At 48.5% G+C, this 27,368-nt stretch overlaps 1 protein-coding gene across 2 annotated transcripts in view; it reads right to left on the bottom strand.

Annotated features, from left to right (window-relative positions):
• Sh3pxd2b (SH3 and PX domains 2B) overlaps positions 1-27,368 on the bottom strand; it is an 82,350-nt gene that overhangs the window by 34,504 nt on the left and 20,478 nt on the right. For both annotated transcript variants that reach the window (XM_075941371.1, XM_075941370.1), the window contains exons 2-4: positions 21,671-21,751; positions 11,930-12,005; positions 6,410-6,486 (exon numbers count right to left, since the gene is read on the bottom strand). In XM_075941371.1, coding sequence (XP_075797486.1) covers positions 6,410-6,486; positions 11,930-12,005; positions 21,671-21,751 — 234 coding nt within the window. The remainder of the gene's footprint in view (positions 1-6,409; positions 6,487-11,929; positions 12,006-21,670; positions 21,752-27,368) is intronic.

Genomic DNA, 27,368 nt, shown 5'->3' on the forward strand with positions numbered 1-27,368 from the left:
TCTGTTATGGCAACAGGAAATGAGCAAGACCAGGCTGTACTCTGATGTCCTGGTGCTAGAGGTGTAGTTTAGTGACAGAGCACCTGCTTAGCATCCTTTAATCCCAGCACTCGGGAGGCAGAGGCAGGCGAATCTCTGTGAGTTTGAGGTCAGGTTGGTCTACATAGTGAGCTCCATATCAGCCAGAGAAATACAGGGAGATATTGTCTCAAAAACAAAGAAAAAAAAAAGAGAAAAAACCCAAACCAAATAAACAGAAATCTCTGGTAACAAACTCTGAACAAAACCCAGTTCATTCTAGAAATGAGTCCTTCAAGGTGTCAGCCATTCTGTCTTAGACCAACCCCACAGTCTGCAGTCATCAGCACCGCCACTGTTGGAAATGATGTTCTTCCTCGGCTGGAGAAGTGAGATGTATTCTAGAGATATTCTGACTCCGGCCCCTGCGTGAACAGAAGCCGGCGAGACTGTGTCTCAGTCTCACATCCTTCACAACGGTGCCCTGGGGCTGCGTCTCTTCTTGAGGGTTTTATAGCTGGGCTCAGCTGGTCTGCCCCAGAACGTGCTGCATCTGTCGTGGGCAGCCGCTCGTGCCAAGTGCTGCCAGACAGACAGCTGGTATTTCACTGAGCCCCACAGTAAGCTGAGTGGCTGTTTTTAAGGCCACGTGACAGTAGAAGCACATCACTGCGGCAGGTTCAGGAGTCACATTTTCACTGTGTCTTTCTATAGACGTAAGTTCTTAGATGAACTGTGCCCAAATAAACACATCTTCTTTGTGGTCAGTATCTTTTACATCTTTAAACACCCTCCATGCCTAGAGATGGGAAGCTTTTATTTTCTAAGAGCACTGCCTCTTACTGTGAAGACTTTAAGCTCCTGGAAGTGGTCCCACTGCTATAAGGGTGCAGTTAGTTATCTTCTGCATCCCCATCCGGAAACCCTTTATCTGGGAATCCGGTCTTTCCCAATGATCCAAAGGACTGTCTGTGTCATTGTCAACCTGTCCAACCCGCAGGGGTCTGTTTCTGGGTCTCAATTTGTTTCCAGGAGATTTTCTATCTGGTGACAGTTGTGTGAGGTGGTAACTTTCCACTATGCCTGGCAGAGCACGTTGCTTGCATTTTACTACACACCTGGCAGTCAGGTTTGGGTACCAACAGTCCAACCTACCTGTTGGAGATTATCATTTTCTACTAAAATTAAGCTCAGTGTGATGGATCCCATTGCCTTAAGTCAGCTGACAATGTCCCAAACATGTCTAAATGTTAGGAACAGCTTATGGAACTAAAAGTGCAGATCTCGTGACAGAAGGGACAGTTTATCTCCTATAAAGAGGGTAGGTCCTTTGATGCTGACCCAGGGAATCAAGGCAATCAAAATATCAAAATATCGGCTTTGTTCTTCTGATTGGTTGCAGGGCTCTGCTAGTATAACTTAAGCAGTTTCTTCCTTGTGGCTAATTCATGACGTCTGAAGCATCTCACATCTCAGGCAGCTGTGGGCAGCTGGTGTCTCTTACAGCTCCAAGTTCTAAAATCTCCTTTTCAGAATAATACGTCCAGAGGTTGTAGAAGCCCCGGGCATGTGTGCAGATGGAGATGGAGAGACGTGGGTGTGTTAGGGAGACAGCAGGGTGGGATGGTGTGGGTAGAGGGAGGGCAGCTCTGGGAATGTACAGGCAGGAATTGTCCAGCAGGGCAAGGTGACCCTAAGTACCTAAAGTTCTTGCCAACGGGGCCTGGACAAAGGGATGCTACCTCCAGAATGGCAATTTCAGGCTTTATAGCTTTAAAAGGGGACATGGGAGACAGGGAACTTTCCCATGAGAGTGGAATGTAGTAGCAAAGCACTTGCCCCTGCCTCCCACCCACTCTGAAGGAGATAGTTAGGAAGGAGGGGTCTGTCCACCTTTGTTTTCTGTTACTATACCAAAGTAATTGAGGCTCAGTCCTTAATGAGATGAAGGTTTATTTGGCTCACAATTGTGGGGCTGGCCAGAGTCCCTGGCTGTGTCACCATGGTAGAGAAATGCAGGAGGGAACAAGAGCACTAGACAGTCTTGGTTTTTACAACAGCAAGCTCTTGAGAAAACTAATTCACCTGAGACCAGCATGAGGTCCAGTTCTTACAGGCTCTGCCACCTGAACATTGCTACACTGAAGGTCAAATATCCAACATGGGAACATCTGAGGAGTCCTCTCAATCCGCACTCAGACCATAGCATTGCGACACAATCCAGGCCCGAGTCCTTCAACCTCTCCCATTTTTATTTCTTCAGACAGTAATTGGTACACAGGGTGCTGTGTCTGGGCTCAACTTGCAATCCCTTGACACTGTTACTAAGAGTAGCCGTGAGGCTGCCTTTCCTCATCTACACAACAGAAATATGGAAGTCCGTCCACCTTGCACAGTGATTGGAGGGATGGGACAAGGTCACGTCTGAGCAGGAGCAGACAGCCCCATCAGGAGTGATTTCCAGCCCTTACTAGATGTCGCCTGACCAAGAGGGGCCATCTGTCCTGAACTGCCCCCTTTTGGATAGAAGTTTTCAGATTTATTACAGTATAATTTAGATGCCATAAACTTACTTGCTGCAAATGCCCAGTTCAGTATTTAGGAAATTACAGAGTTCTAGCCTCATCCCCACAAAACATTAAATTTGCAGCCCTTCTCCCCGCCCACGGTCCCCGGGTCCAGGAAAGAGCTCATCTGCTTTCTGTGCTCATAAACCCACCCTGCCTGTGCGTTTCATCTGATCACTCACTTCTGACATCTGGTTTCTTTCACTTAGCATCATATGTCTGTGATCCATCTAGGTCATAGAATCTGCCCAAATTTAATTGCTTGATCTCATCAAGTTGTAGACTGTCCCTTCCATTTGGCTATTATGACTTAATGTTGCTAGGAGTGTCTGCATCCAAGAGTCCATGAGACGTAAGCTTTCTCTTATGGGTAGACCCAGGGCTGACTGTTTGTTTCGTGGGGTGTGTTGAAACAGATTCCTGTTATGTACCCAGACTGGCCTGGAATTTTGTGGTCTTTCTCTGTCTCAGTCTTGCAGAAATTGTCCCATTATTTTCCAATGTGGTTTCTCATCTTATGTCCCACCGGGATAAGGGCGCTAGCTTTTTCAGATCCTTGATAATGTTCGGCACAACTGCCCCAGGATTGTTAACAATCTATGGTCCCTGTTTGCATGAGTCCACTTGTTCACAATACTAAACATCTCTTCATGTGTTTATTATTTATTTATTTAATTATCTGTGAAAAAGGCTCTCACTTTGTAATAGAGGCTGGCCTTGAACTCTTTTGTAGATCAGGCTGGCCTTGAAGTCACAGAGCTCCTCCTGCCTCTGCCCGCTGAGTGCTGGGATTAAAGCTGTGCACTACCACCTCCAGCTCACAGGTTTATCGAATCCCTGTCCCTTCTTGAGTGAGGGTCCTGCTGAAGTTCTTCCCTGATGTGGGATTCCTCTCTATATGCTGTGAATGCCATTGGGTAATAAAAAAAAACTGCTTAAGCCTGTAATAGGATAGTTGGGGAGTGTGATGGGGGGAACTAAATTGAATGCTGGGAGAAAGAAGGCGGAGTCACAGAGAAGTCATGGAGCCCCAATGGAGACAGATGCTGGAACTTTACCTGGTAAGCTACAGCCAGGTGGCGATATACAGATTAATGGAGATGGGGCTGGTTTGGGATATAAGAGTTAGCCAGAAATACGCTCAAGCTATTGGCAAAACAGTATTGCAAATAATATGGTTTCTGTGTGGTTATTTTGGGGCTGAGCAGCCGGGAACTAACTAGTGGCCTCCTACAACACTTCCCCAAGGTCTTTTTATTCTGGAGCTCTAGGAGGCTTTTTCTTTTGTCGCTGTTTTTTTTTTTTTGTTGTTGTTGTTGTTCTCCTGACACAAGGTTTCTCTGTGTAGCCCTGTCTGTCCTGGAACTCACTCTGTAACCAGGCTGACTCAAACTCAGAGATTTGCCTGCCTCTGCCTCCCAGATGCTGGAATTACCATGAGTTCTTTATATCTTCTCAGTAAGTCCCTTACAAATGTTATTCACAAATATTTTCACCCTGTCTATGACACATCTTTTGATTTTTCTAGTAGTGTTATTTACTTTGTTTTCCTGAGACAGGGTTTCTCTGTGTAGCCCTGGCTGTCCTGGAACTCACTCTGTAGACCAGGATGGCCTTGAACCCACAGAGATCCACCTGTTTCTGCTGGGATTAAAGGCGTGTGCCACTATGCCTGCATTTCATTTTTTTTTTTGGCAGAGAAGTTTGTCAATAGGTTTGATGATGGCTAACTTGACCAAATTTAATTTTTAAGGACTGTTACTTTTCGTGTAAACATTTAAAAACTCATTGCTTAAACCAGAGTCATGAAGATCCCCTCCACATTTTCTTCTGTAAGTTTTATATTTTAGCTCTTTTATTTAGGGCTGTGGTCCGTTCTGTGTATGCTTGCACACATGTTCACGTGCATGTGCATGGGTGTGTGTGTTTGTGTGTGTGTGTAGGTCAGAAGTCTACCTGGACGTCTTCCCTTATCACTGATCACCTGGTTTTTGAGATGATAGTCTACTGAATCTAGACATCACCAATTCAGCTAAACTCGACGGTCACTGAGCCCCTGAGATTCTCTATCCTCACCAGCAAAGGGATTACAGATGTACGCTGTCACATCTGGCTTTCTACATGGGTGCTGGGGAATCCAAACTCAGGTTTCCCTGCTTCAGAAGCAAACACTTTCTCCACCGAGCCATCTCTTAAGCTCCTGTGACCCCTTTGGGGTTGATCATTGTATAGAATATGCAATAAGGGTTCAAGTGCATTGTATTTTTGCATGTGTAAGGACGCTGTGGGCTGAACAGTGTCCTCCTTTCACCCTCAAATCCATATATTAAAGTTCTCACCTCTCAGGATCTATGTATTTAAGGACAGGTTGTAGTAATATGGAGCGGCGGGGCTGCATCCCCAACACCCCAGCCGCCTGCTTGGCTAGCTTATGCCCCGAAATAACAACACACAAACTGTATTCATTTAATCACTGCCTGGCCCTTTAGCTCTAGCCCTTACTGGCTAATTCTGATATCCCGATCAACCCATCTCTAATAATCTGTAAGCACCGGTCTTACCGGGAAGATTCTAGCCTATGTCCATCCTGGGTCGGAGCTTCATCGTGTCTGTCTGCCTGGGAGAGCAGGGCATGGCGTCTCTGTCTGAGGCATCTGCTCCTGAGAGGAGAGCTGTGGAGTCTGAGCTCACTTCCTCTTCCTCCCAGCGTTTTGTTCTGTTTACTCCACCTATCTTCTGACCAATGAGGACCAAGCAGTTTCTTTTTATTTAACCAATGACCTTCCTCCATCAACAGGTCTTTACAGAAGTAATTGAAGGTTAAACAAAATCATTAGGGGGCCTCAATCCATATAGATGGCATCCTTTGGATTAGGGTGCAGGTACATAAAGAGAACATGTCCTGTACAGACACAGATAGCTAACTATAAGCCAAGGACAAGGCCTGCGGGACCCTGTCTTTGCATTTTAGCTTTCAGAAGTGACAGAAAACCAAGTTCTGCTGTTGAAACCCCAAGTCTGTGATGATTTGTGGCCCCGAAGAACTATGCAGTAGCTAGCTGTCCCATCTGTATATTAAAAACTCTCCCCTCTTCAACCTGTTTCTGCATCTCACTGAGTATCACTCAGCCTGGCATTTTGGAACATTTACTCCTGGTTCACAGCTTTGTGCCCTGATCTGCACATGGATCCTGGGATAGCACCACAGAGTCTGGGTTATTGCAGCCTTGTAGGGAGTCTAGAAAATGGCAAATTCTGTCTGTGTGTGTCTGCAGGCCAGAAGAGGGCACCAAACCTCATTACAGACGGTTGTGAGCCACTATGTGGTTGCTGGGAATTGAACTCATGACCTTTGGAAGAGCAGGCAATGCTCTTAACACTGAGCCATCTCTCCAGCCTGGAAGTGCGTTCTTAACTCCACTTTTGGCTCCAGACACAACCAGTGACTACACTTGGCACCTGCATCCGGTGATCTGACTATGCTCACCTCACAGAGAAAGCAAAGGAAATGAAAACATGCTTCCTTCCCGACTATTCCACTCCAGTCCAGTTCAACATCACCAAAAGGCAGGCCTCCCTCTGCACATTCAGGGAGCAAGAGGCTAGCTACTCCATCAAGAATGGGGGTTGAATGCTGACTGGAATATTCATGCCCAGGGTAACACCACACAGCCGCTGAAAGTGGATTTGGGCTGATTCCAAATCATGGGGAATTTTATGTTTTGTTCTATTTTGTTTCCCACCTTCCCATGAACACTTGGCACCCAGAAAGGAAAACAAACAGAACACCCACGAGGGAAGATGGTGCTGGCATCCCAGCTTACCTTACAGTACTCATCGATTGGTATCAGGCGTTTGACAGCCACGTCCCGGATGTGGCTGCGGCGGAAGAGGATTTTGCCTGCAGAAGATGAGAACACATTCAGCATAGCAGGGAGTAGTGACCTGCCTCCTGCCACCCCAAGTGGCTGTCTGGGAAGGGCCTGAGTGGTCCCAAAATTCCTGGCTGCCCTCAGTATCTCCAGGCTGCACGGGGAGATAGTTTGGGTAGCTGAGGCAAAGCTGGGTCCTCCGAACTCTGCTGCTGTAGCACAATGGCTAGAGAGAATGAGGCTCATGGGGGAGAGAGTTTTAGTTTTATGAGGATTGCATTCAGAGCCTTGTTCATGCTAAGCACATGCTCTGTGATGAAATCAGCCACACATCCACACCAGGAGTAGGTTAAACACAGTAGACAGCACAGTCGCCATACATATTTATGGGCAATTAAAGTGATATGTGCAATTAAAGTGATCAGGATGACTGGCATGGCCCTCACTTCCGGCATTTCTCATTCCTGTCAGAAAAACCCCAAAGCTTCTCTGCCAGCTATTTTGAAAAAAAAAAAAAATCCAATCTGTAGCTGTCAGGAGCAGCTCCAGGCTGTGCTGCAGAATCAGCAGCTACGCCTTCTCCTATGGATAGCCACTCCCACCCTCTCCCAATGTTCCCTCTCCACTCTCCCAGGCTCAGGTAACCACTACTCTACCTGTTCCTTCCTTGAGGTCCCCTCTTTAGCATCTGCATTTGTGTGAAATCATGTGGAAGGACCCCTGCAGGTAGGGCTCCTCCAAGCTGAGCCTGTGCAACCCAAGACCCTCAGGCTGCGCAGGCAGCTCAGAGCGGAAACTCAGTCCCCCTTCCTTCCCTTATTCATGCCTTAAGTGTCCAAGCTTGTGAGCTTGTGAGCTATTTAATGACTCTGTGCCTTTCTGATCTACCCATGCTTGCAAGAAAAGAAAAATCCAGGAGCTAATACACCAAAGGGTTTGAAGTGCCCCATCTTCTGAGTGGCAGGCACAGGTAATATTTTCTTATCCAAGCTTTTCCTGAAGCTTCTATCTTATTTATCGCTTTTGGAACCATAAAAACGTCCTCCCACAGAAGAGAGGGACAGTGGTGACAACCTGCTTTCCTCAATGAGCCATCCCTATGGGAACTGGGGTAGGGGTGGGGGCGGCCAGTAGGCTCTGCTGGGATTCTAGGTGCTCTTTTCAGGACAGGACTATCCCCAACCCATCATTTCCGATTCAACTCCAGATCCAAGCCAGCGGCCTTCCCAGCCCCAGTCACAGTGACAATCAAATAGTCCTCCTCCTCATTTTCACTGGTCTCTGCAAGTAAGGCTGTTTGCAATCTAGACTCCACTGAAGTGCCCCAAGCCTGTGAGGCTTCATGACTGGGAAGGAATGTGGTGCTATGGTACAGCACGGTGCTACGGCATAGCGGGGGTGCTACAGTACAGCCCTGGGCAGCCGAGGCTTTCTGCTGTTCGTCTGGTTCTCAAAGTGGGAGAGGATCCCAGCCTCAACCAAAACGAACGTGGTCCTATTTGGTGGCAGTTTCCTTCTGCACATCCGGGGAGGACGGCAGCATACAGGCTTCTTACTGTAAAGGTAGTAAGCGGGCTCAGAGCATTTACAAGTAGCATGGCTTCTGCCAACCTACAGCACAGGGAGCGGACTTGTCTCAAAGCCACCACCCAACTAAGGAGTCTGTGTGGGCAATTTTTTATTTTTTTGCTGCCAACTTGACAAAAGCTAGAGAAACCTAAGAGGGAGGCCCAAGTAAGAAGATGTCTCCATAAGATTGGCCTGTAGGCAAACCTATGGGGTATTGTCTTATTAATGATCTATTTGGGAGGGTCCTGTAGATTATGGGAGGTGTCACCCTAGCAAAGGTGGCCGTATGAGCTGGGAGCAAGCCAGGGAGCAGCAGCATTCCTGTTTCTGCTTCAGTTCCTGCCTTGACTTCCCTCAAAGATAGACTGGGACATGGACATCTTAGCCAAATAAACCCTTCACTCCCCAACTTGTGTTCGGTTATGGCATTGGTTATCAACGCAATGGAAATTAAAGGAAGCCAGAGCCCAATGCTGAGGCTTCACCCTGGAAGGAGCCAAAAAGGGTGGTAATTCATCAGTGCTTCCAGGGTTTCCTGGGGTTGACACAAGGACCAAAGATGTAGCCTTAAAGGGACCTCTGGAGATACTTTGTAGCAGGAGACGAGCTCACTAGATGGTTACAGCCAATCCCTCCTACACTGTGAGCCTGGAGAGCCAATGGCTTCTGGAGTCTGTGAACTGGGACAGAGTCCATTCTTCCAGGTCACCTCCACAACACACCCAGAGCCTGGCCCTTGGTAGAGCTTACAAAGGAGAGTAATTACTCCGCGCTCACCGGCCCCCAAGCAAAGTGGGGATGCGTGACACTCTAGTTAAGAACACGCTAATCCTTTCTCTCACCCTCAGCATTCTGAGGCCAGCCAGCCACGTCAGAGCCAGGATACACTCAGGCCAGGTACCAGGCAGCCTGACCAACGCTCTCAGTGGTTCCTACTTGTTGGTGATGCCTCTCTGAAGTGGGAGGACAGCCAGCATGGGCAAGGGTCTGGGTCTGATGGAAGGGTCAGGAAGGATGGTGGGGCTGCCTCCACACTGGAGTGGAAAGGGTGTTCAGGAGAGAGACCGGCCTTGGTGGGAATGGGCGGCTTTGTTTTCCACCGGGGAAAAAGGCCAAATTGCAATTCTTAGTTTTCAAGTTGCATCCTCTGCCAAGTTGGCCTCCCCAGCTCCTGCTGGGATGGAAAGTCCACACAGACTGGTGTCCCCCCCCCCCCCCCTTGTGCTAACGTTGAAACTTGCCTTTGTCTTGCTGACAAGGCAGTCTGGGTAGAGACCTGACTTCAGGAGAGGAGACCTACTTCCTGCCCAAGGCATTGGCCTGGAGAAAAGCTAAGAGGTGGAAAAACTCTGAAGGGGTGGGCCAGAGGTCCTGGGACCTCTGGGGATCTCAAGCTGAAAGTGGGCACAAGGACAAAGGGGCTAGGCCCTGAGAGCAGCATTTGCATGAATTCTTGCTGGAAAAGAATTACGTAACCACAAAGGCTTTTAAGGGCTGGGGAGAGGGTCAGGCTCAAGTTCTCTGCCTTGGGAAGTTTCCAGAGCTGACTTTTGCCTTTCATCCAGGAGAAAGCTACAGTAAGGCTTACTGCTCCCCTCTTTCTTGAAGAAAGTCTGGCTGAACTTGAACATTCTTGCTTATTCCATAAAGGCAACAAGAGGAGAGTCAGGGGGCCTGCCTTTGGGGGTTCCATTCTGGAATGACCAAGACTCTCCTCTTTACTCAGTCTATTCTGTGCCCAGGAATTGGACTTTGTGAAGCAGATTCCCTGTCCTATTTAACAGGTGTGGAAACAGAGGTGCAGGGGAGTGGGGAGGCTGGGAACAGGGATTAGAGTCACGGGGCTGAGGAGGGCTGACTCCAGAGCACGTGCTTTTGCAGCCCTGAGTTTTGGCTGTTGCAGCTGGCACATGGGGTTCTCTCTAGTGGGGGAAAAATTCCAGTGTGGTTGATGCTATCCCAGTAGAGGGATTAAAAATGCTAAGTTTCTGTCTTTTTTCTTCTTCTTCTTCTTTTTTTTTTGGCAAAGGAGTTTCCCAGCAGAGGGGGCCTAGCAAACATAGCTATCCCAGTTGAGCTGATAGCTTCTGAGAACCTACCGACTGTGTGGAAGGGACCCAAGAAAGGAGGGAGATGGGGAGCTCTTCAAACCATGGGTACTGAGACTAGGGTGACTGTCCATGTGCCCATCATCTGTGTGTAACAGCAGCAAGTGAGCAATGGCCCTCAGCGACCTGTCAGACATACACAGTCCTCATGGGCACCATCTTTATAGTACTGTTCTCATCTCTAACTTACAAGGCAGGAAATCAACATGCTCTTGAATCATTTGCCAAGGTTTTAGGGCTGTGTGTGCGCCCAGGGTGCCAAGGTTGGAAGTGACTCCAGCATGAAGCTTGGAGTCAGTTACCCCTTTGTTGGCATCCAGGGTCTGCCAATCATGCATGCCATTTGTGGTTTCTCGGGGCCCTGGTTCCTCTTTTGTAACAGGGGCGTGGTACTGATTCCCTGTAGGGAATGAACGGGGGTGATTCGTGTGAAGCACTCAGCCCAGCGCTGGTATCCAGTGACAGCCGTAAGTGGCAGTCGGTGAAGCTTGGAGCAAGTTCTGTCTCTGCACAATCTCTCTTTCTCACCTAAAGCCTTGGCATTGCCAAGACTGCACCGTACCCTCTGCAGCAGCTGCTGTAATACCTGGCACTCAAGGTGCTTGGTAGATTTTTGTACTATGACCCCAACATGTTCTGCCCTAATCCCTAGAGTCTGTGGATACGATGGGATAGTCCATGCCTCACATTACCCTGGATCAGCCTGGAAACCACACAAAACCTTCCAAGCAGACAGCTTTCTTTGACACAGAGGTTGGAGGGATTGTAAGTGCCAGAAAATTTCTATGTCCCATCACTGGCTCCCTGTAATGAGGAATGCAGGCAGTTTCCAGACGCTGGAGGGCCCCAGCTGAGAGCCATCAAGCAGAGTGTAGGGGACTGATTCTACCATAATGTGAGCGAGTAAGATTGGACAGTTCTTCTCTGGAACCTCCAGGTAGGAGGCTGTGCCTGGTTAACACCTTGGCTTTGACCTTGTGAGGGTAAATAGGGAACCCAGCTGAGCCTGCCAAGGCTTCTGATCCACAGAACTTTGAGGCAATAATAGCTATTATATTGTGCTATTAAACTATTGGTAACGTGTGACACAGGAAGTAGAAAATGAACGCAGTGGTTATACCAATGAGCTGCTGACTGTGAAAACCCCGGTGCTCTGGCTCCCACTCCAGCTGGGAGAAGCTGAGCATCCTAGGTGGCAGGATCCCACCCAAGGTCTCACAGCTAGTCAGTGGCACATGCCCACTCTTAGTCATTCCTGCCCTTGGCTGCGATTCCTGTCAGTGGAGCTGTGCTGGTCAGTCTGGCATGGTTTTGCCCATGTCAACAGAATACAAACTGGAGCTACCCAGAAGAGAGAACTCAGTTGAGTAACTGCCTCCATCAGATTGGCCTGTGGTAGTGAACACGTGTGAGTGACGTGTGCTTAATTGATAACTGATGTGGTAGGCTCAGCCCATTGTGGGTGGAGCCACCTCTGGGCAGGTGGTCTGGGCTGTATAAGAAAGCTAGCTGAGCAAGCCATTGGTGAGCTAGCAAGCAGCTGCCTCCACGGTGTAGCTTCGGTTCCTGTTTTATCTTCCCCTGATGATAGACTGAGACAGAAAAGTGTAACTGATGGAATAAACCCTTTCTTCCGAAAGTTGCTTTTTCACTGTGGTTTTTATCACAGCAATAGAAAAGCAAACAAGGAGAGAAACAATGCCCCACCCCCTGTGAGAGAGGAGATGAGCTCTGTGCTCTTTCAGGAGCTGTTCTTCAGGGGCCAGGCTGGCCCTGTCCAAGGTGTGCACCTTACCTGGCAGAAACGGAATGATCCTCTGCTTAGGATCCTTCTGCCCTCCTTCCATGGGGAACTTGTCCAACATCTGCATCTAAACAGGGAGGGAAGAAGAGCAAAAACCTTTCACAATATAAAATAGACATTATCTGACATCCTAAAAGGAGAGGTAAAGCCGAGGCAATGGTGATGAGGCTGGACTGAGGCCCGTGTGAAAGCAACTGAGCACAGCTCCCCAACCGTGAAAGCTCAAAGATGCAGGAGAACATTCTTAGTTTTTTTTTTTAAGATTTATTTTAAACTATGTGTATATGTATATGCATCTGTGCCTTATGCATGCAGGTGCCCTCAGAGGCCAGAAATGTCAGAGCCCCTGGAGCTGGATTTACAGACAGTTGTGAGCCTTCTGGTGAGGGTTTTAGGAACTAAACTTGGGCCCTCTGCAAGCATGGGCAATACATGATCTTAACCGCTGAGGCATCTCTGCAGGCTACCTACCATTCTTGGGGTTCCTGGAGGGTTTAAGCCATAGGACTTAGAATGTGCCTGACAACTCTGTCACAGACAGCAGGTCGTTCTGCATTTCGAGAAGTGACAGGTGTGTTAAAATATCCCTCACCTGGTAAGCCTAAGTCTATGACAGCATTCTATTCCTGAGCTACTCCGAAATCCCCGACCTGCTCAGCAGAGCCCAGCCTGGTGCTATGTAGTGTGCTAAGAGCCAGCCATGAAGATAAGCAGTCTCTAAAAGAGCCTGGGAAACAATCTGGTGACTGTGAAGTAGTGTGTGAAAAACCATGAAACAGGCAGGGAGAGAGGATAGAGCTGGGGGCATACCACGAAAACCTGTATCTTAGTTAGGGGTCTATTGCTGTGAACAGACACAACAACCACGGCAACTCATTTAAAGAAAAACATTTAGCTAAGGTGGCTTACAGTTCAGAGGTTCAGTCTATTATCATCACGGTGGGGAGCACAATAGCATTCAGGCAGACATGGTACTGGCTACATCTTGATCAGAAGGCAACAGGAAGTAGACTAAGTGTCACACTGAGTGAAGTCTGAGCAAAAGAGATCACCTAGTCTGCCCCTACAGTGTGACAAACTTCCTCCCACAAGGCCAGACCTACTTCAGCAAGGCCACGCCTCCTAATAGTCCCACTACCTCTGGGGGCCGTTTTCTTTCAAACCACCACATTCTGATATTTTAAGAAACAGAAGGGAAGCTGGGTGCAGTGGCACACACCTTTAATCTCAGAGCCAAGGCTAGTCTGGTCTACATAGTGAGTTCCAGGACAGCCAGGGTCACGTAGTGAGACCTTGTAAAAAAAATTAATTTTAGAAAAAGAAAGAAACTAATGAAATTTTCGGCTAGGTACTCAAAGTCACAAGGATCTGCCACTTAACTCTTGTGTGTTCTGATGTAACTTTAAGGATCTTCTCTTCTGGTCCTCAATCATGAGAGTTTATCACTGCACTGTGTTAAAATTAAGGCTGGGCTGGGCTGCCTGCAGCTACGTCCCATGTTTCTGAACCAATGGTTGAATTGACTTTTTCATCCCTCTGAAGCGGGCCACGTCGAATGATTGATCAGCAGCATGTGATGCTTCAGGGTGGAGGTTTGCTGTTCTCTATCCCAGTCCCACACCCAGCTCTCGTGAGGGACTCACATTCCCTGCCATCTGCAGTCTTGTGGGGTGGGGTGGGTGCAGAGCCTCAGCAACCTTGCCCATGGTCCAACCCACGGCCTGGTTGCCCATGAGGGATTCAAGTTGCCCTGCTGTCTGGTGGGGTTGTTTTTGTTGCTCTTGTTTTTGTTTTTGTGAGACAGAGTCTCATTATGAGGATCTGACTATAATGGAGCTAACTAGCTGCCAGAGTTGGCCTCAAACTCACAGATACCTGCTTGCCTCTGCCTCCTGAGTGCTAGGATTAAAGGTGCGTGTTGCCGTTGCCGCTACCACCACCATCACCATGTCTGGCTCAATAATGTACATGATGGTCCCCACCCCTCCTTTGTTTGGTGATGCTAGGGACTGAACCAAGGGTCTCCCCACATGCTAAACCAGTACTCTACCACTAAGATAACCCTGAGGTTACTTGTTACAGAAGCATATTCTAATCTATCCTAATTCACAAAGAAGCCAGAGCAGATGGAAAGGGCCTGCCAAGAATGGCCGACAGGTGAGAAGCGCCCCCACCTGTATGCTTCAGGGACATCATCACCCTGACTTCCCAGACTGTCTCTCTGCTGGAAAAGTCCAGGAGAAATGAGGCTCCAGGAGGGAGTAGGCACACAGGTAAAGGAAGAAATGTGTCCATGGAGCAGGCAGGTATTGCATCTCAGCGAGATCCGCTCCCCCAACCTCCTCAGACCCCTATACTGTGAATACTAGCACACAAGGTCTGAGAGGCGAAGAAACAGCCCAAGTGTGGCAAGGCCAGGGGACTCTGTCGCTGCGAGACTGCTGAGCAGACACAGAGAGGGCAGGGGACACAGGTGTCGGGCTGGCGCTCCTGGCTTCTTCTGTGCTATTTTATATAAATTCCTGGGGCAGAGGGCCAGCTTCAGTGTAGCTGGGCTTGCAGGGCAGCTGGAGCTTGCAGGCTTCCAGAAGCTTGGGGTAGAGGATTTATTTAACTGTGGATTTTACTTATGATTTGTGCAGTGCTAGGGATGGAGCCAAGGGCTTTGCACATGCTAGGCAAGAGATTCACCGTGGTAGCTACAGGGATACCCCGGGTTCTGTTATCCATGGCACTATTTGTGGCTGTCCATCATGGGTCCCAACTCTGTTCTGCATGGGGACAGGAATACCTGGTCCACTATCTTTCCCTGACTGCCAAGGCCACTGTGGGCCTCCTTGGAAAGATGGATTCATTTCTGAAGAGTGCATCTATACCAGCACATAGCAGGCTTTCAAGAAACACTGGTAGAATGGATGCTAACAGTGGGGGAGACTGGCAAGTGTGGGTGGTACCCAAGAATACTCTAGAGTTTCCAAGACATTTTATGGAGAACTGAAAACTACTCCAAAACACAAAAGTTTAATGAAAAAGAATCAATGAATTCAACAGAGAGAACTTTTTTCTTCAGTAGATCACTTCAGAGGACAGTTAAATAACCTTAATGAATATGGTCATATTACTAATATAAAATAATAGTAACAACGGCAACAGTGCACAGCAGTTGACAGTTAACACCTTCAGTTACAGTAACTCTCTGAAACAAATGCTACAAGTCACAGATGAGGAAACCTGAGGGCAGAGAGAGGAATGAATTTACCTTAAGTCACACAGCAAAGCAGCTGTGTGGCCTGTCCAAATACTGTTGTCTAATCCCATTTTCCTAATATCTTTAGTATCTTTAGCTGGTTTCAGGGTTACATGGATATGGAAAACCAGCTTGAGACAAAGAAAGCTTAATATTCTGTGCACAGGCGAGCAGCACATTCCCATCAGTTTTAGCTGCAGGGGCTCTGAAACTGATACTAATGCTATCTATTTCTCTTTCCCTTCTCAATTTTAAAAGTTGAAACACCACCAAGGAGAAGTGTGTTGTCAAAAATGCACAGTAACAAGGCCCATTCAGTTCTCTTGGTACCTTTGAGACCCTTCTCTGGATCTCTATACTGGCTAGTAAGTGTCTACACTGACTAACAAGTGTCCATACTGACTAACAAGTGTTCCACACTGGCTACCAAGTATCCAAACTGGCTAATGACTGTACACACAGGCTAATGACTGTCCACACTAGCTAACAAGTGTCCACATTGGCTAACAAATGTCCACACTGGCTTTTACACCACTGGTCTAACCTTGGGTAAGTCCCCTTGGAGCAGACAGCTCAGGTGAAATCCTGATGCTTCCTCCACCAGTTGCATTCATAGAGCCTGTGTGGCCATTTGGGAAATGAGGGACACTCTGCAGGGGGTTGTAAGTAACACTGCTTTGAAACTGATTTGGGAGTAATTTAGTGGTCTGGGTGGCTGGTTCTTTTGCTTGATTTATTTATTTATGAATATGTATGCTCTGTCTGCATGTAAGCCTGCATGCCAGGAGAGGGTATCAAATCTCATTATGGATGGTTGTGAGATACCAAATGGATGCTGGGAATTTAACTCAGGATCTCTGTAAGAACAGCCAGTATTCTTAACCACGGAGACATCTCTCCAGCTCTGTCTTGCTTTTATGTTTTAATTGTGTTACACAAACACAACATACAATGCAGCTTTCAACCATATCTGGGAACACAGTTCTGTGGCCTTATGTACACTCTCTGGGCGCCCATCTCCTCCACCATCTCCACAGTCTTGGATCAACCAGAGCACCAAATGGCTCTCCATCCGCCCTTCCTGGTGTCACCACCTCCACCTTGTGACTCAGTTGGTTACTCTGGATACCTGGTGCAGGTGTAGTGAAACACCTGTCCTCTTCTCTCTGGCTTTACTCAGGTCAGTGCACAGCGTTCAGGGTTCAATCATCACAGCCGGTATCAGAATTGTTTTGTTTTTTTTTATTTTTGTGAGATGGGGTCTCTCTGTAGAGCTCCAGTGACATCTGTGACCCTCCTCCAGGGGAACATACTGAGTCTGGAGGACTCAGAGTACAGAGGTTGCCTAACACAGTGTGAGGTGGACCCGTGTTTGGGATTATTTGTAAAGGACTCAGGGGTGCTCAAGCTGTAGTGGGGAGATGTGGCTATAAACCCACTTTGAGGGCAAGTCCACCTTTTATCCAAAGGTAATCCTGGGTTCCGGGGAGGTGGGGTTCGATCCCACTGTTTGGGATCTAAACTCGAGTGTTCCCACTTGTGAAATGGCCATGGTTCTGATCTCACGCGGGAGGATTTAGTGAGATGGCATTTAAGATGGGCACCTCACAGTTCTGGCTAAGAACAGTTGATATTAATGCATCTCTGCTAGGTGCCTCCCTGAGCACTGTGGGCACGCCAGTCACTCATCCCCAGGCCTGCCTTGGACGTCTGCTTCCTCCAAGACATCCTTATCCACTCTACAGCAACAGCCGAGGCTGAATGACCTGTCCGAGGGTTTGGACCTCACATCAGGGGTTCCTACTTCAAGCCCAGGGCTCTATTCTGTCCCCTGCAGCCTCACATGAATAAGACACATGGCTTGATGTCAAGCCTCAGTGGCAGACATGACCATAGGAGGACAGCTTTTCTAAAGCCTCAGGAAGGTGAGTCCTCATTACGGAGTCGTTTTTGCTGGTGACAATGTCCTTTCCCATGAAGTAGCCTGGGCCATGCTCCTTCTAACACGAGTCTTTACAGTGTTTCCTTTGCTTAAATTTTCCACCCTACCAGAGCGGACACCTGCAGTTCTGGATTCCCCGATGCCGGTGGGCAGCTGCTATCCTCCTCGATTCCGCCGGGCAGCTGGTATCCAGAAACATCATCAAGATGTTGATCCTGTTTTTCTGTCCCTGTGCTGGTCTTGAATACCTTGTCCTATGGTCCAAGACGAGATTAAGCCGTAGGGGACATTCTCTCCCACCCCACCCCCCAAAGTAACGGATGTGGACACCATCTGAAGCAGTAGCTGCTGCCATGCACCTCAGCATGGGACCAGGCACAGTGTCTTTGACACTGTGGCCCTGGGCCTAGTTGTATCCAAAGCCGAAAGTCCTTGAATTTCTCAGCTAATTCAGCTGACAGACGTGAGTTGAGATAACTCAACCTAGCTGGGTTCTGCTGTCTGCGCCATGACAGTCTGACAAAAACTGAAGCTTGGGCTGGACTGAAGCCCAGCTGTCAAATTCCAAAGTCTGGAACCTCAAGAAACTGCTGTCATGTCCTCCCGTTATCTTTCTGCTGATCCCAAGCAGCCTGGGTCTGCCAGTCATCCGACCATATTTAGCAGCTCGGGGCCTTCTTATAGTTTCCACCCCTGAGAGAGAGAGAGGAGGAGAGGAGAGGAGAGGAGAGGCGAGGAGAGGCGAGGAGAAAAGAGCTATACCTCACATACCACAAATGACCCTTTAAAATGTACCACTCAGCAGTTTTCTGTGTATTTACACAGCATGCAGTCATGACCACTATCCAACTCTAGAACACTTTCATTACCCCCAAAAGATACCTAACAACCAGTGTCTGCCCACTGTCCCCTTCCCTTCTGAGCACAATCACCAGTTTTAACTCATAGCTGGTAGCAAAAGCAGCAACAGAGAGCAGAGTGGCTAAAAGCAGGGACTTGGGTATCACAGTCTCAAATCCAAGTACTATTGTACTAGCTCTATGGCTGGGCAAGCGAATGAACCTCTCTGAGCCTGGGCTCGTTCATCCGTGTAATCTGATAAACTGGTCGTGATGGTTAAACGAATGGACAGAGCTTTGGAAATGCTGGCTTTTTACTGACATTTTTCCACATCACGTAAAGGGCTGGGGCCAAGGCCACACAGCTGGGTGTGACTGGGCCCAGGTCTTCTGAGTTCTCTGCTTTTCCTGTTACACCACCCCAGTTCACACCAGTTCAGCTGCTCCTCCTCACCAAGCCTTAGCCCTTCCCTCACTTTGTGAGCCAAGCCATTTCTTAAAAAAAAAAAAAAATCAAGGCTGTGTGCCAAATAGGACATGGAATCATGAAATCATCTAAATGTTGGGGTATCATGGCCCCACATGGGCTGGTCTTCTTGCCTAGTTCTTGGGGACAGTCGAATTGAATGGCCTGACCTCTCACACCCCTCTGGGGTGGATACGGATACAGGGAGGTTGCTTCTAGCTTGACCTGGACCCCCTAGAATCACATGGTTTTGCCACTCTGCCACCACACCATCTGGGATTCCTTAAACCTGGATGAAGCTGGGCCTCTGGACAGCTTCACCGTGTCAGGGACGGCCACTCGAGGCAGCCAATTCTGCCCCAGCAAACCCCCAATCATCACTACACCGAGCTGGGAAGAAAAACTGACTTTTAAGAAATCAGTGAGACCAGGGGTCTAGTGAGTTGGGAAGACCTGTAGACGGACCCAGGAAAGGCGGTCACTGTACAGTTAACGCACCGAGCCACGTCCACCTCACTCTGCTGTCCTAACAAGTACATGATGGAAGCTCTTTCGTTCCCGTTAAAAGTGAAGGAGGAAACGGAGGCTCAGAAAAGGGCAGAGGTAACACCAAGCTGAGACCTGAAGGGAAAGCTGAATCTTGAACTTGGGTTTGTCTTCAGCCTTGGCCAGGCTGAAATAGGGAATTCAAGCAACAGTCTAGCCACACGCTTCAACATGCCAGGAATCAGATACATTCACAGGGCTCCCTCACACCTTGGCATTCCCTGGTCCAGTTTTGCCTGCTCCTCTCCACAGCTGACAGGCTAGGACGGAGTCTGACCCAGGATCCTGAAGATCACCAGATCCTCTCACTGGAACTAGCACCCAGGGACTCCAGGTTCCTGAGAGCAGGAACGACAGCTGACGGAGACCAAAGGGCTGACATGAGGACAGAGGCTGAGCGTGTCGGCCATGGGCAAGCGAAGATGCTGGTCTAGAGTGGCCAGCGGGAAAATAGAGCAGGTAGGTCAGGGGTCCTGAGGTCACAAGACAGATGGCCAGGAGCTGCCAGTAGACACTAGGTCCTCCCAAGGTCATAGCAGTGTTTGTTTTGGGTCTTTCTTGGAGGTGCCAGGCTGGCAAGGAGCCCATGAACACATGCCAAGGCAAAGCTCCCAAGGTAGATGCCACTGCCTGGAACAGCAGCTTAGCAACGGACAAAAACTCTGGGTCACCTGTATTATCACCCGTCTGTGTGGAAGGGCAGAGCAGCCCTGAGTGTTATCAGTCCCTCTCACATGGGCTGTGGCACCTGCGCAGGGCACTGGATGGTACCAGGGATCACCGCTGCCCCATGCCTCCTCTTCCTGTGTTTTCTTCTCCCCTATCTGCTCACTCTAAACAGTGGTTTAGTTTGTTTATCACGGGGCTGGGATCAAACTCCTGGCCTGTGCGTGTGAAACACGTATTCTCTCCCACTTAGCGGCATCCCAGCCCCATAGCGAGTTTTCCAGACAGCCCCGCGGTTTATTTACATTTGGTTCATTTGCAGCAGAGCAGCAGAAAATGATAACTGTATGCGACCCAGCAAGATGTGGCCACATGCTGCTCAGCACAAAGCATCGCAGATGAGCTCGTGATGTTTTAAATGATTAAGTGGCTGGTATCTCCCTCACCTTACACAATGCAGCAGTGCCTGACTGTGTGTCATGAAGGCATTTAGAGACTGTTTTAGCTGCACAGGAGAAAGCAGTCAGCAGCCTATTGCTGTCTGCCCTCCTTTATCATAGTGGGATACAGGCTCCGGACAGTCTCTAGTCTACACTGTCAGGAACAGCTTGGGTCTATGTAGTCAAGGATGCCTGCAGTTAATATTACCAGAACCCAAGATTCTCCTTCCCAACCCAGACTATGCCCTTGATACCAAGTGTGGAAGGGCAACCCAGGAAAGACCATTGGTTGTCATGGTGATTGGCATAGAGCTGGGCCAATGAAACACGGAGTGACTGCCAACACATGTGAGAAATCACTGTTACTCTTTCCTACAGAGCGCGAGCCCAGAGTTGCTGGAGCCATTTGCAATCATGTGTGAGAGAGGATGAAGCCAACACCACTGAAGTGGGGACACAGACGGAGAAGTCAGGTCAGAGTGAAAGCCCTGCAATAGGCGGAGCAGGAAGCCTGGAAGCCCTCTCCTCCCAGGGCAGTCAACCACCCTGCTGAAATACCCAAAGCAAACCTGAGTTGGTTCTGTCACTAGTAGGGCAGACACCACGCATCCATTGTGGGATGGAGGCTTGCCCTGGACCCTCAGCACACAGCAGCCAGGAACATCCCCTAGTGTCTGAGGCAGACATTGTCTAAAGAACTTTGCCACATCATCTCCTGAAGGACCCTGACTTCTCCGGCCTCCTTGGAGCTGCCTGCTTTTGGAGGCATGGAGATGAAGCTACAGGCCCAGGAGTAGCATTGTATAATGCTAGTGAAGATGGATCCGACTGAGCTGTCTGCATGCTCCCCGGCTCACAGTGAGACTGGTGGTTCATGTTGTTCATTTGTTTATTCGTTCATTCATTCATTATTCGTTCATTCATTCATTGATTCATTCATCCATCCATCCATTCATTCATTCACATACTCACTCACTCATGCAAACATGCATCAATCTCTAAGTAAGCATGTGCTTTGTGCCAGGCCTTGAATAAAAGCATTAAAGAAAGAAAGGATGAGGGAAATATGGTCCCTACCCATGCCTGTCACAGTCTAGAAGAGACAGATAAGCTGAGAACATCAGTATGAAGAAGCTCACAGCCAGGGGTGATAGCTCCCAAAGAGCAAAGAACAAAGTCAGACAAGGCTTCCAGAAGCTGGGGACCCTGGAGAGGAAGAGTCATCCAGGCCAATGGTTCAGGAAGGAGAGCACAGAGTAGCATCCCAGGTGAGAGGCAGTACTGTAAAAGCTAGCAGGTGGGGCTGGGGAGACAGTGCATAAGGTGTCCAGACAGACTCAGCATCCTGGATCACCACCTGGTCACTGTACAAAACCATGTATGACCTCCAGACTGCCCCCCCCACACTTCAGGGGCAGTCAACAGTACCTCTTATTCAGTTAAATGTGTCAAAACATAAGGTAATCAAAAACCATATTTAGGCTCCAAGTAATAGATATCAATTTAGAGTCAAGACCATGAAAAGACAAGGCTCTAAAGTCACAGCATAGGGAAAGTCCATTCACCTCCCCATCACAAACGCCTACCTGGAGGTCAAAGAACTTGCTGTAGCGCCGGTAGATGGCCTCTGTGGCACCACTGGACCACGTGACTCGGATGATGTAGACCTGCAGGGAGGGACAGAGGAGGTGAGTGTTAACCACAGGGAGATGACAGGGTTGGGAAGCATCCTCTTCCGGTCCATCCCCATAGAACGGTGTCGGCAGGTGCACCTTTGAGAGGTCTTCAATGGGCTAGAGGTATTAGCTCAGGGGTGGGTTCACGATGCCCAGTGGGTTTCTCAGAAAAGTGAGTTTAGTCCACCTGTCCCCTCCTAATCTCTCATCCACCTTCTACTATGATTAGCACCATAAAGGTCCCGTCAGACGCCAGTCGCTTGGCCATAGACTTCCCAGTTTCCAAGGAATAAATGTCCATTTTTACCAGTTTACCCTCCAATTACCCAGTGCCGTTCTATTACAATAGCACAAAACAGGCTAAGAAAACTCTCCATCCCTGAAAGGAGTTTGAGGCAGGAAAAACCCAGAAAAACTCAGCTTGACCAAGGACCAGCTGGACCAGTCAGTCCCTTGTTTTGGAGCCTTAGCGCCCTCCTTAACAGAAGGGGAATGATAGCCCCTGCCTGCAGATTTGTCAGGGATGGGACAAGGTCAGCGTGGGGCAGCTGCACTCCCCAGCTGCACTGTAAGGGCGCCTGGATCTCCCCACGTGGTTCTTCTGCTGGAGTAATTCTTCAAACCTTCACGTTCATCAAGAGAAGAGCACTTGTATCCTCAACCTCTTTATTGCCTGAATACTGAGCCGCCCTGGTGTTTCCACCAGTGAGGACTCAGGGCAACTCAGATGTCCCTCGAGTCTCAGCTTCTCCATCTGGAAAGTGGGCTAACAGCACCCACCTCCTATGTTTCCCAAGTTATATGAAGTTCTAGCAAAACTAGAAAAAAAAGGTCATGCTTCATCTTAGCAACCAGAGGAGGACACGTCTCTGACCTTGATCACGTGTACCAGCACACATAGGAGACAATACACTGATAGCAAGCTTGGGGAAACTGAGGTGTCCGCTGGCAGGACCTCAGTGAGGACAGCAGTGGGTCCCTGTTGGCTCTGGTCAGCAGTGCGACCAAGGTACATTAACTTTTCTTCAGGGAGCCTCTTTCTCCATCTTGTCCAGTCCCTTAAACAGAGGAGGGACTATCCACGGTGGTGTGAAGAGGTGAACATGTGACCTGAGCTAGACCAATCAGGGTCAGTAAAGCCTCAGGCCTGGGACTTTAGCGCAAACTCTGGAGAAAGACCAGTGCTCCTCTTCCGAGGCTGTGCCATCTTACCACGTCTGCGGTGAGGTCAGCCCCAGAACGAAACAACGTAAGGAAACTCGGAGGATGCCATCTGACCGTATCTAGTTCAGCTTGAAGCTAAGTCTACAGACACCTGTTTCCCGAGCCAATAATTACCATTTGGTCCACAGAGAGCTATGTGTAATTATAATAAATCTGTATAATTACAGTAAAAATAGCTCATCATTTTCACTTGTACATATTTATGAGGTATATTATGATCATCTGATACACACACCACGTGTAGAGATCAAATCCAGGCGTGTGCGATATATGATTGACATATATGATAGACATATATTAATCATATTTACATGTGCATATGCACACATATATACATACACATAATGGTGCTGGGGATGGAAACTGAAGATGTTAAAGCGGAAAGAAACGGCAGAACTCAGTTAAGCTAATGACCTTATCTTCTAGTTGGGTAAACTGAGGCCTAGAAAGTGAAAACAGTATCAGAGGTCCCTGTCCCTAGAGATGTCCAAGCCAAGTTTGGCTAGCTGGCTGCAAAGGACATTAACATTAAAGAATAAAAGAAAAATAAAAAAAATTAAGAAAGACTGCGGAATATTTTGTTTTTCTTAAAATTGACACAAAGTACCTTCCCACGTATGGAAAGCCTTCTCACGCATGAGTCCGTCCTGGACTCGACTGCGGCAGGCCCACCGCCTTACAGGAGTAAAGCCCTGAACAAATCCCACGCGGTGCTTCTAGGCACAAGGCAGACTCTGTCATGAGGTTGGTCCTAGATAGGCCCTGCAGGCTCAGGGCTGGAGGACGGCACACACCTCTCTGCTGCTACGGGACACTCACAAGGTACTGGCCTCCCTGGCTGTGGTGCCCTTCACTCTGGAATGCAGACAACAGCCTCCCTGAGAATCAAGCACGATAATGAACAGCTATGAATGAGCCTTTGTCTGGCGCCCGATACACATTAGCAGTGCTCACTGGATTCTCCCACGCTGTGGTCAACCCATGCTCCCGCCTGGTTCCCTTCCCCCCTTTTTTGGCTTGAGTACCAGTTTCTCTTGGAGAATTATCTCCTTTCTCACTGCTTTGCCATTGGGAGGCCTGTTTCCCATGCCTGGCCAAATACAGCACTGCCTGGGCCTGGCACAAAAGGGGACCTGCACCTGACCCAAGCGAGGCTGACTGAATTCAGGATCTCCACTGGCATTATAATGTATCTCCCCCTGAAAAGGCCTGGTGGGAGAACACCATGCAAGGAATGACTCCATGACAAGCATTTGCTCGCACAAAAGAAAGCCAAGTGAAGAAATGGCATCTATATGGGATGTCTTTTTAAAAGCCTCGGAGCTCATGAACAGAAAAACTACTAACTCAATTACAAGAGGCGTATAACAGACTTGGTCAGACGAGTCACTGGAGTGGATAGATGGATGGCAAGAAGGCTGGAGAGAAGATGACATTGCCACCAGCCACTGGAGAAAAGTAGACCAGACAGTGATGAGAAGCCACATCATCGCTCGGTGAGTGTCCTCACCAGGACCATGGCCGCCAGCCTGCGGTGCAACCATCAGTAGGTGGAGCCCAGAAGGAGGAAGCTAAGTCACTGGGGGTTTGCCCTTAAAGCACATGCTAAAAACCCTGTCCCTTCCTGTCTTTCTCTTCACAGCCAATGTGCTCCACCACACACTCCCACAATGGTAATGTTGTCCTCACAAATCCCTGGAAATCTGAGCCGAAGAGAGCTTTCCCTTCTTAGAACTCGTGACCTCAGGCATTTTGTCATAGCAACGTAGCACAACTGTGAATCTGTTAGCACAGATAAGATGAAAAACACCGACAAGGTTGGGCATGACAGTACAGCCTGCAACCCCGCACTTGGAAGCTGAAGTACAAAAATTAGGGGTTCAAGGCCAGCCTGGGCTACACAGTGAGACCCTGTCCTAACTGTCACCGTGTTAGTTTTCCAGTCACTGTGACAGGTGGCCTCATATAAACAACATAAAAGGAGAGTGCGGACTCATGGTTTCAGAGGTGTCAGCCTTTCATGGAGGGAGGACAGGGCGGATTAGAGCCGCGCACACTGTGGTGGCCGGAAGTAGGGAAAAGGGAAAACAGAAAGGGTTCACGGTGAGATGCAGCCTCTGAGGCACACAGATGACAGCCCACTTCTGACTAGGCTGGCCTCTCAGCAATGCCACAGCACTATAAATCCATGAGGATACAATGCACCCATTGGCCAGAGTCCTCTCTGAAAACAGCACCCAGACACCCTTCTGGCAAGACAAGGGGATCTGCATAACTAACAGAACTATAGGGTTAGATAAAGTTCTTACACTGAAACCAGTCACCTCAGCTTCAGGGCAGTCACGGTTGGCCTCTGTGCCTGAGGTTTTACACGCAGGGTGGGAATGGTAGACGGCACTGGCTTGTACTGAACGTATACAGCGCGTTCCTTCTAGTCCTTATTCCCACCAGTATAGCCTAATGTTGTTCACACGGCATCTCCTTTGGTACCAGGTATCAGCATCGTGAGTGACCTAGAGATACAGAAAGCACATGGGAGGATGTGCGTGGGTTACATGCAAATGTTGTGCAATTTCACATAAGCATTTGCAGGTTTTGAGGCCCGTGGGAGAAGAGGGGCTGGAACCAAGCCCTCGTGGGCACCAAGGGATAGCTGCACATAATTATATGCATGTATGCATCACATATGCACAAATTTACACATGCTACACCACACACACATGCCGCAGCACACATACACAAATGCACAGCTGCTTCTTGCCACCTGAAGTGGCTCTGTTCCACAGCGCTGCCAGGACCAGGGGCTCGGTCAATACTTGAGCATTACTTCTTGGGGAAACACAGTCATGGTCCTTCAAGTTTTCAGGCCTTTTTATCATCAGATCAATATATGACTTCATCACCTGTGCTTACGTTTAAGGACACCTTATTAATATGTACGGTTACTTCATTCACACTGAACTCAATGGCCAGCAGCTCCATCACTACAGCCTGAATGAAGCTTTTCTAACTCATGCACACACATGAGGCCCAGTGGGCCTTTCTAACTCAGGGTCCCAAGCTGTACCTCAGCCCAGGTTTGTGGCTGTTTATAATACTGGAATTACCAACAAAAAACACACAAATGTAAAAGGTAGAACCAATTATCAGGACACAAGAGCAAAAACAAGAGAGCCAAACACAGTCCTGTTCAACCTCAGCTGAGAATGTCATGTATTGCTAGAAGATGTGAATTTTCGCACTCGGAGCAAGTCCACACCTGTAAACATCCCCCAAAGCCATTCGTGTAGGTTTGGACCACAGATGATGTCATCAAGGATATAAAGTCATAAATGTAAATAATGAGGACAGAACTCCACATAAAAAGTGTGTGCGTGTGTTCCTGTAGACACACATCCCAGTGGTGACTCTAGGCTAGGAGAATATTTTTAAATTCTGGTCTTGATGCTTTCTCATATTACCAGACGTTTTTTATCCTGTACCAATGCTCTTCCATTTATGAGGGGCTATATCTTTTAAAAAATCAATTTATTTATGATGGGCTATATCTTTTAAAAAATTAATTAATTTTTTATTTTTATGAACATTAATGTTTTGTTCTGTCTGTCTAAGGGTATCAGATCCTCTGGAACTGGAGTTACAGACAGTTGTGAGCTGTCTGTACTCAGCGGGTACTGGGAATTGAACCTGAGTCCTCTGGAAGAACAGTCGGTGTTAGTAACTGCTGAGCTGTCTCTCCAGTGATGGGCTCTATCTGATAAGCCCCTAAGTTGAACACCTTAAGCAAAAAAGGAACTGACTCCACCTGACCTCTCCAACACTGCCACTTGGCCACGCCGCCCACTGTGTGGTGCCAGCTGCTCTCCTCAGTCATGTGATTGGCCAGGAGCTGTGGCTTCTTAACACTGCAGCGTCACAAGAGTATCTGACCGAACAGCACCGGCTGGAGAGAAGAGCCGAACTCAAGACCAAAGTGCACTTTAAAGTCACAAGTTAAACAGCTACAAGTCAGAGGCCATCTATATTGTCTACTAGGAAGAACAAAAAACATACAAAAGACATCCCCCAGGCTAGCATCTTCTTGCTTGTCCCCAAAGCCACTGAGTTCAAGTGTGGCCAGGGCCAAGCGCTGACCTCAACTAGATTCGGCTGGGTACTCTGCACCCAGAACTTACAGTGTGAGGTAGAGTATGACATCTGTCTCTGGGAACCTTTGTGTTCCCTGCAAAACGGGCCAAGGATGCTGGCCATTCTCACCTCCCGAGCTGAGAGAAAGTTCCAGAAAGGGAACTTAGGCTAAATAAAATCTCAGCTCGGGGATGGGACCTGTAGGAAATGTTCTCTAAATATTGTTTAATCCTTCACCCTTACCACCCTTGGCAAG

Source organism: Microtus pennsylvanicus, chromosome 11 (assembly GCF_037038515.1).
Source record: "Microtus pennsylvanicus isolate mMicPen1 chromosome 11, mMicPen1.hap1, whole genome shotgun sequence".
NCBI classification, from domain to species: domain Eukaryota; kingdom Metazoa; phylum Chordata; class Mammalia; order Rodentia; family Cricetidae; genus Microtus; species Microtus pennsylvanicus.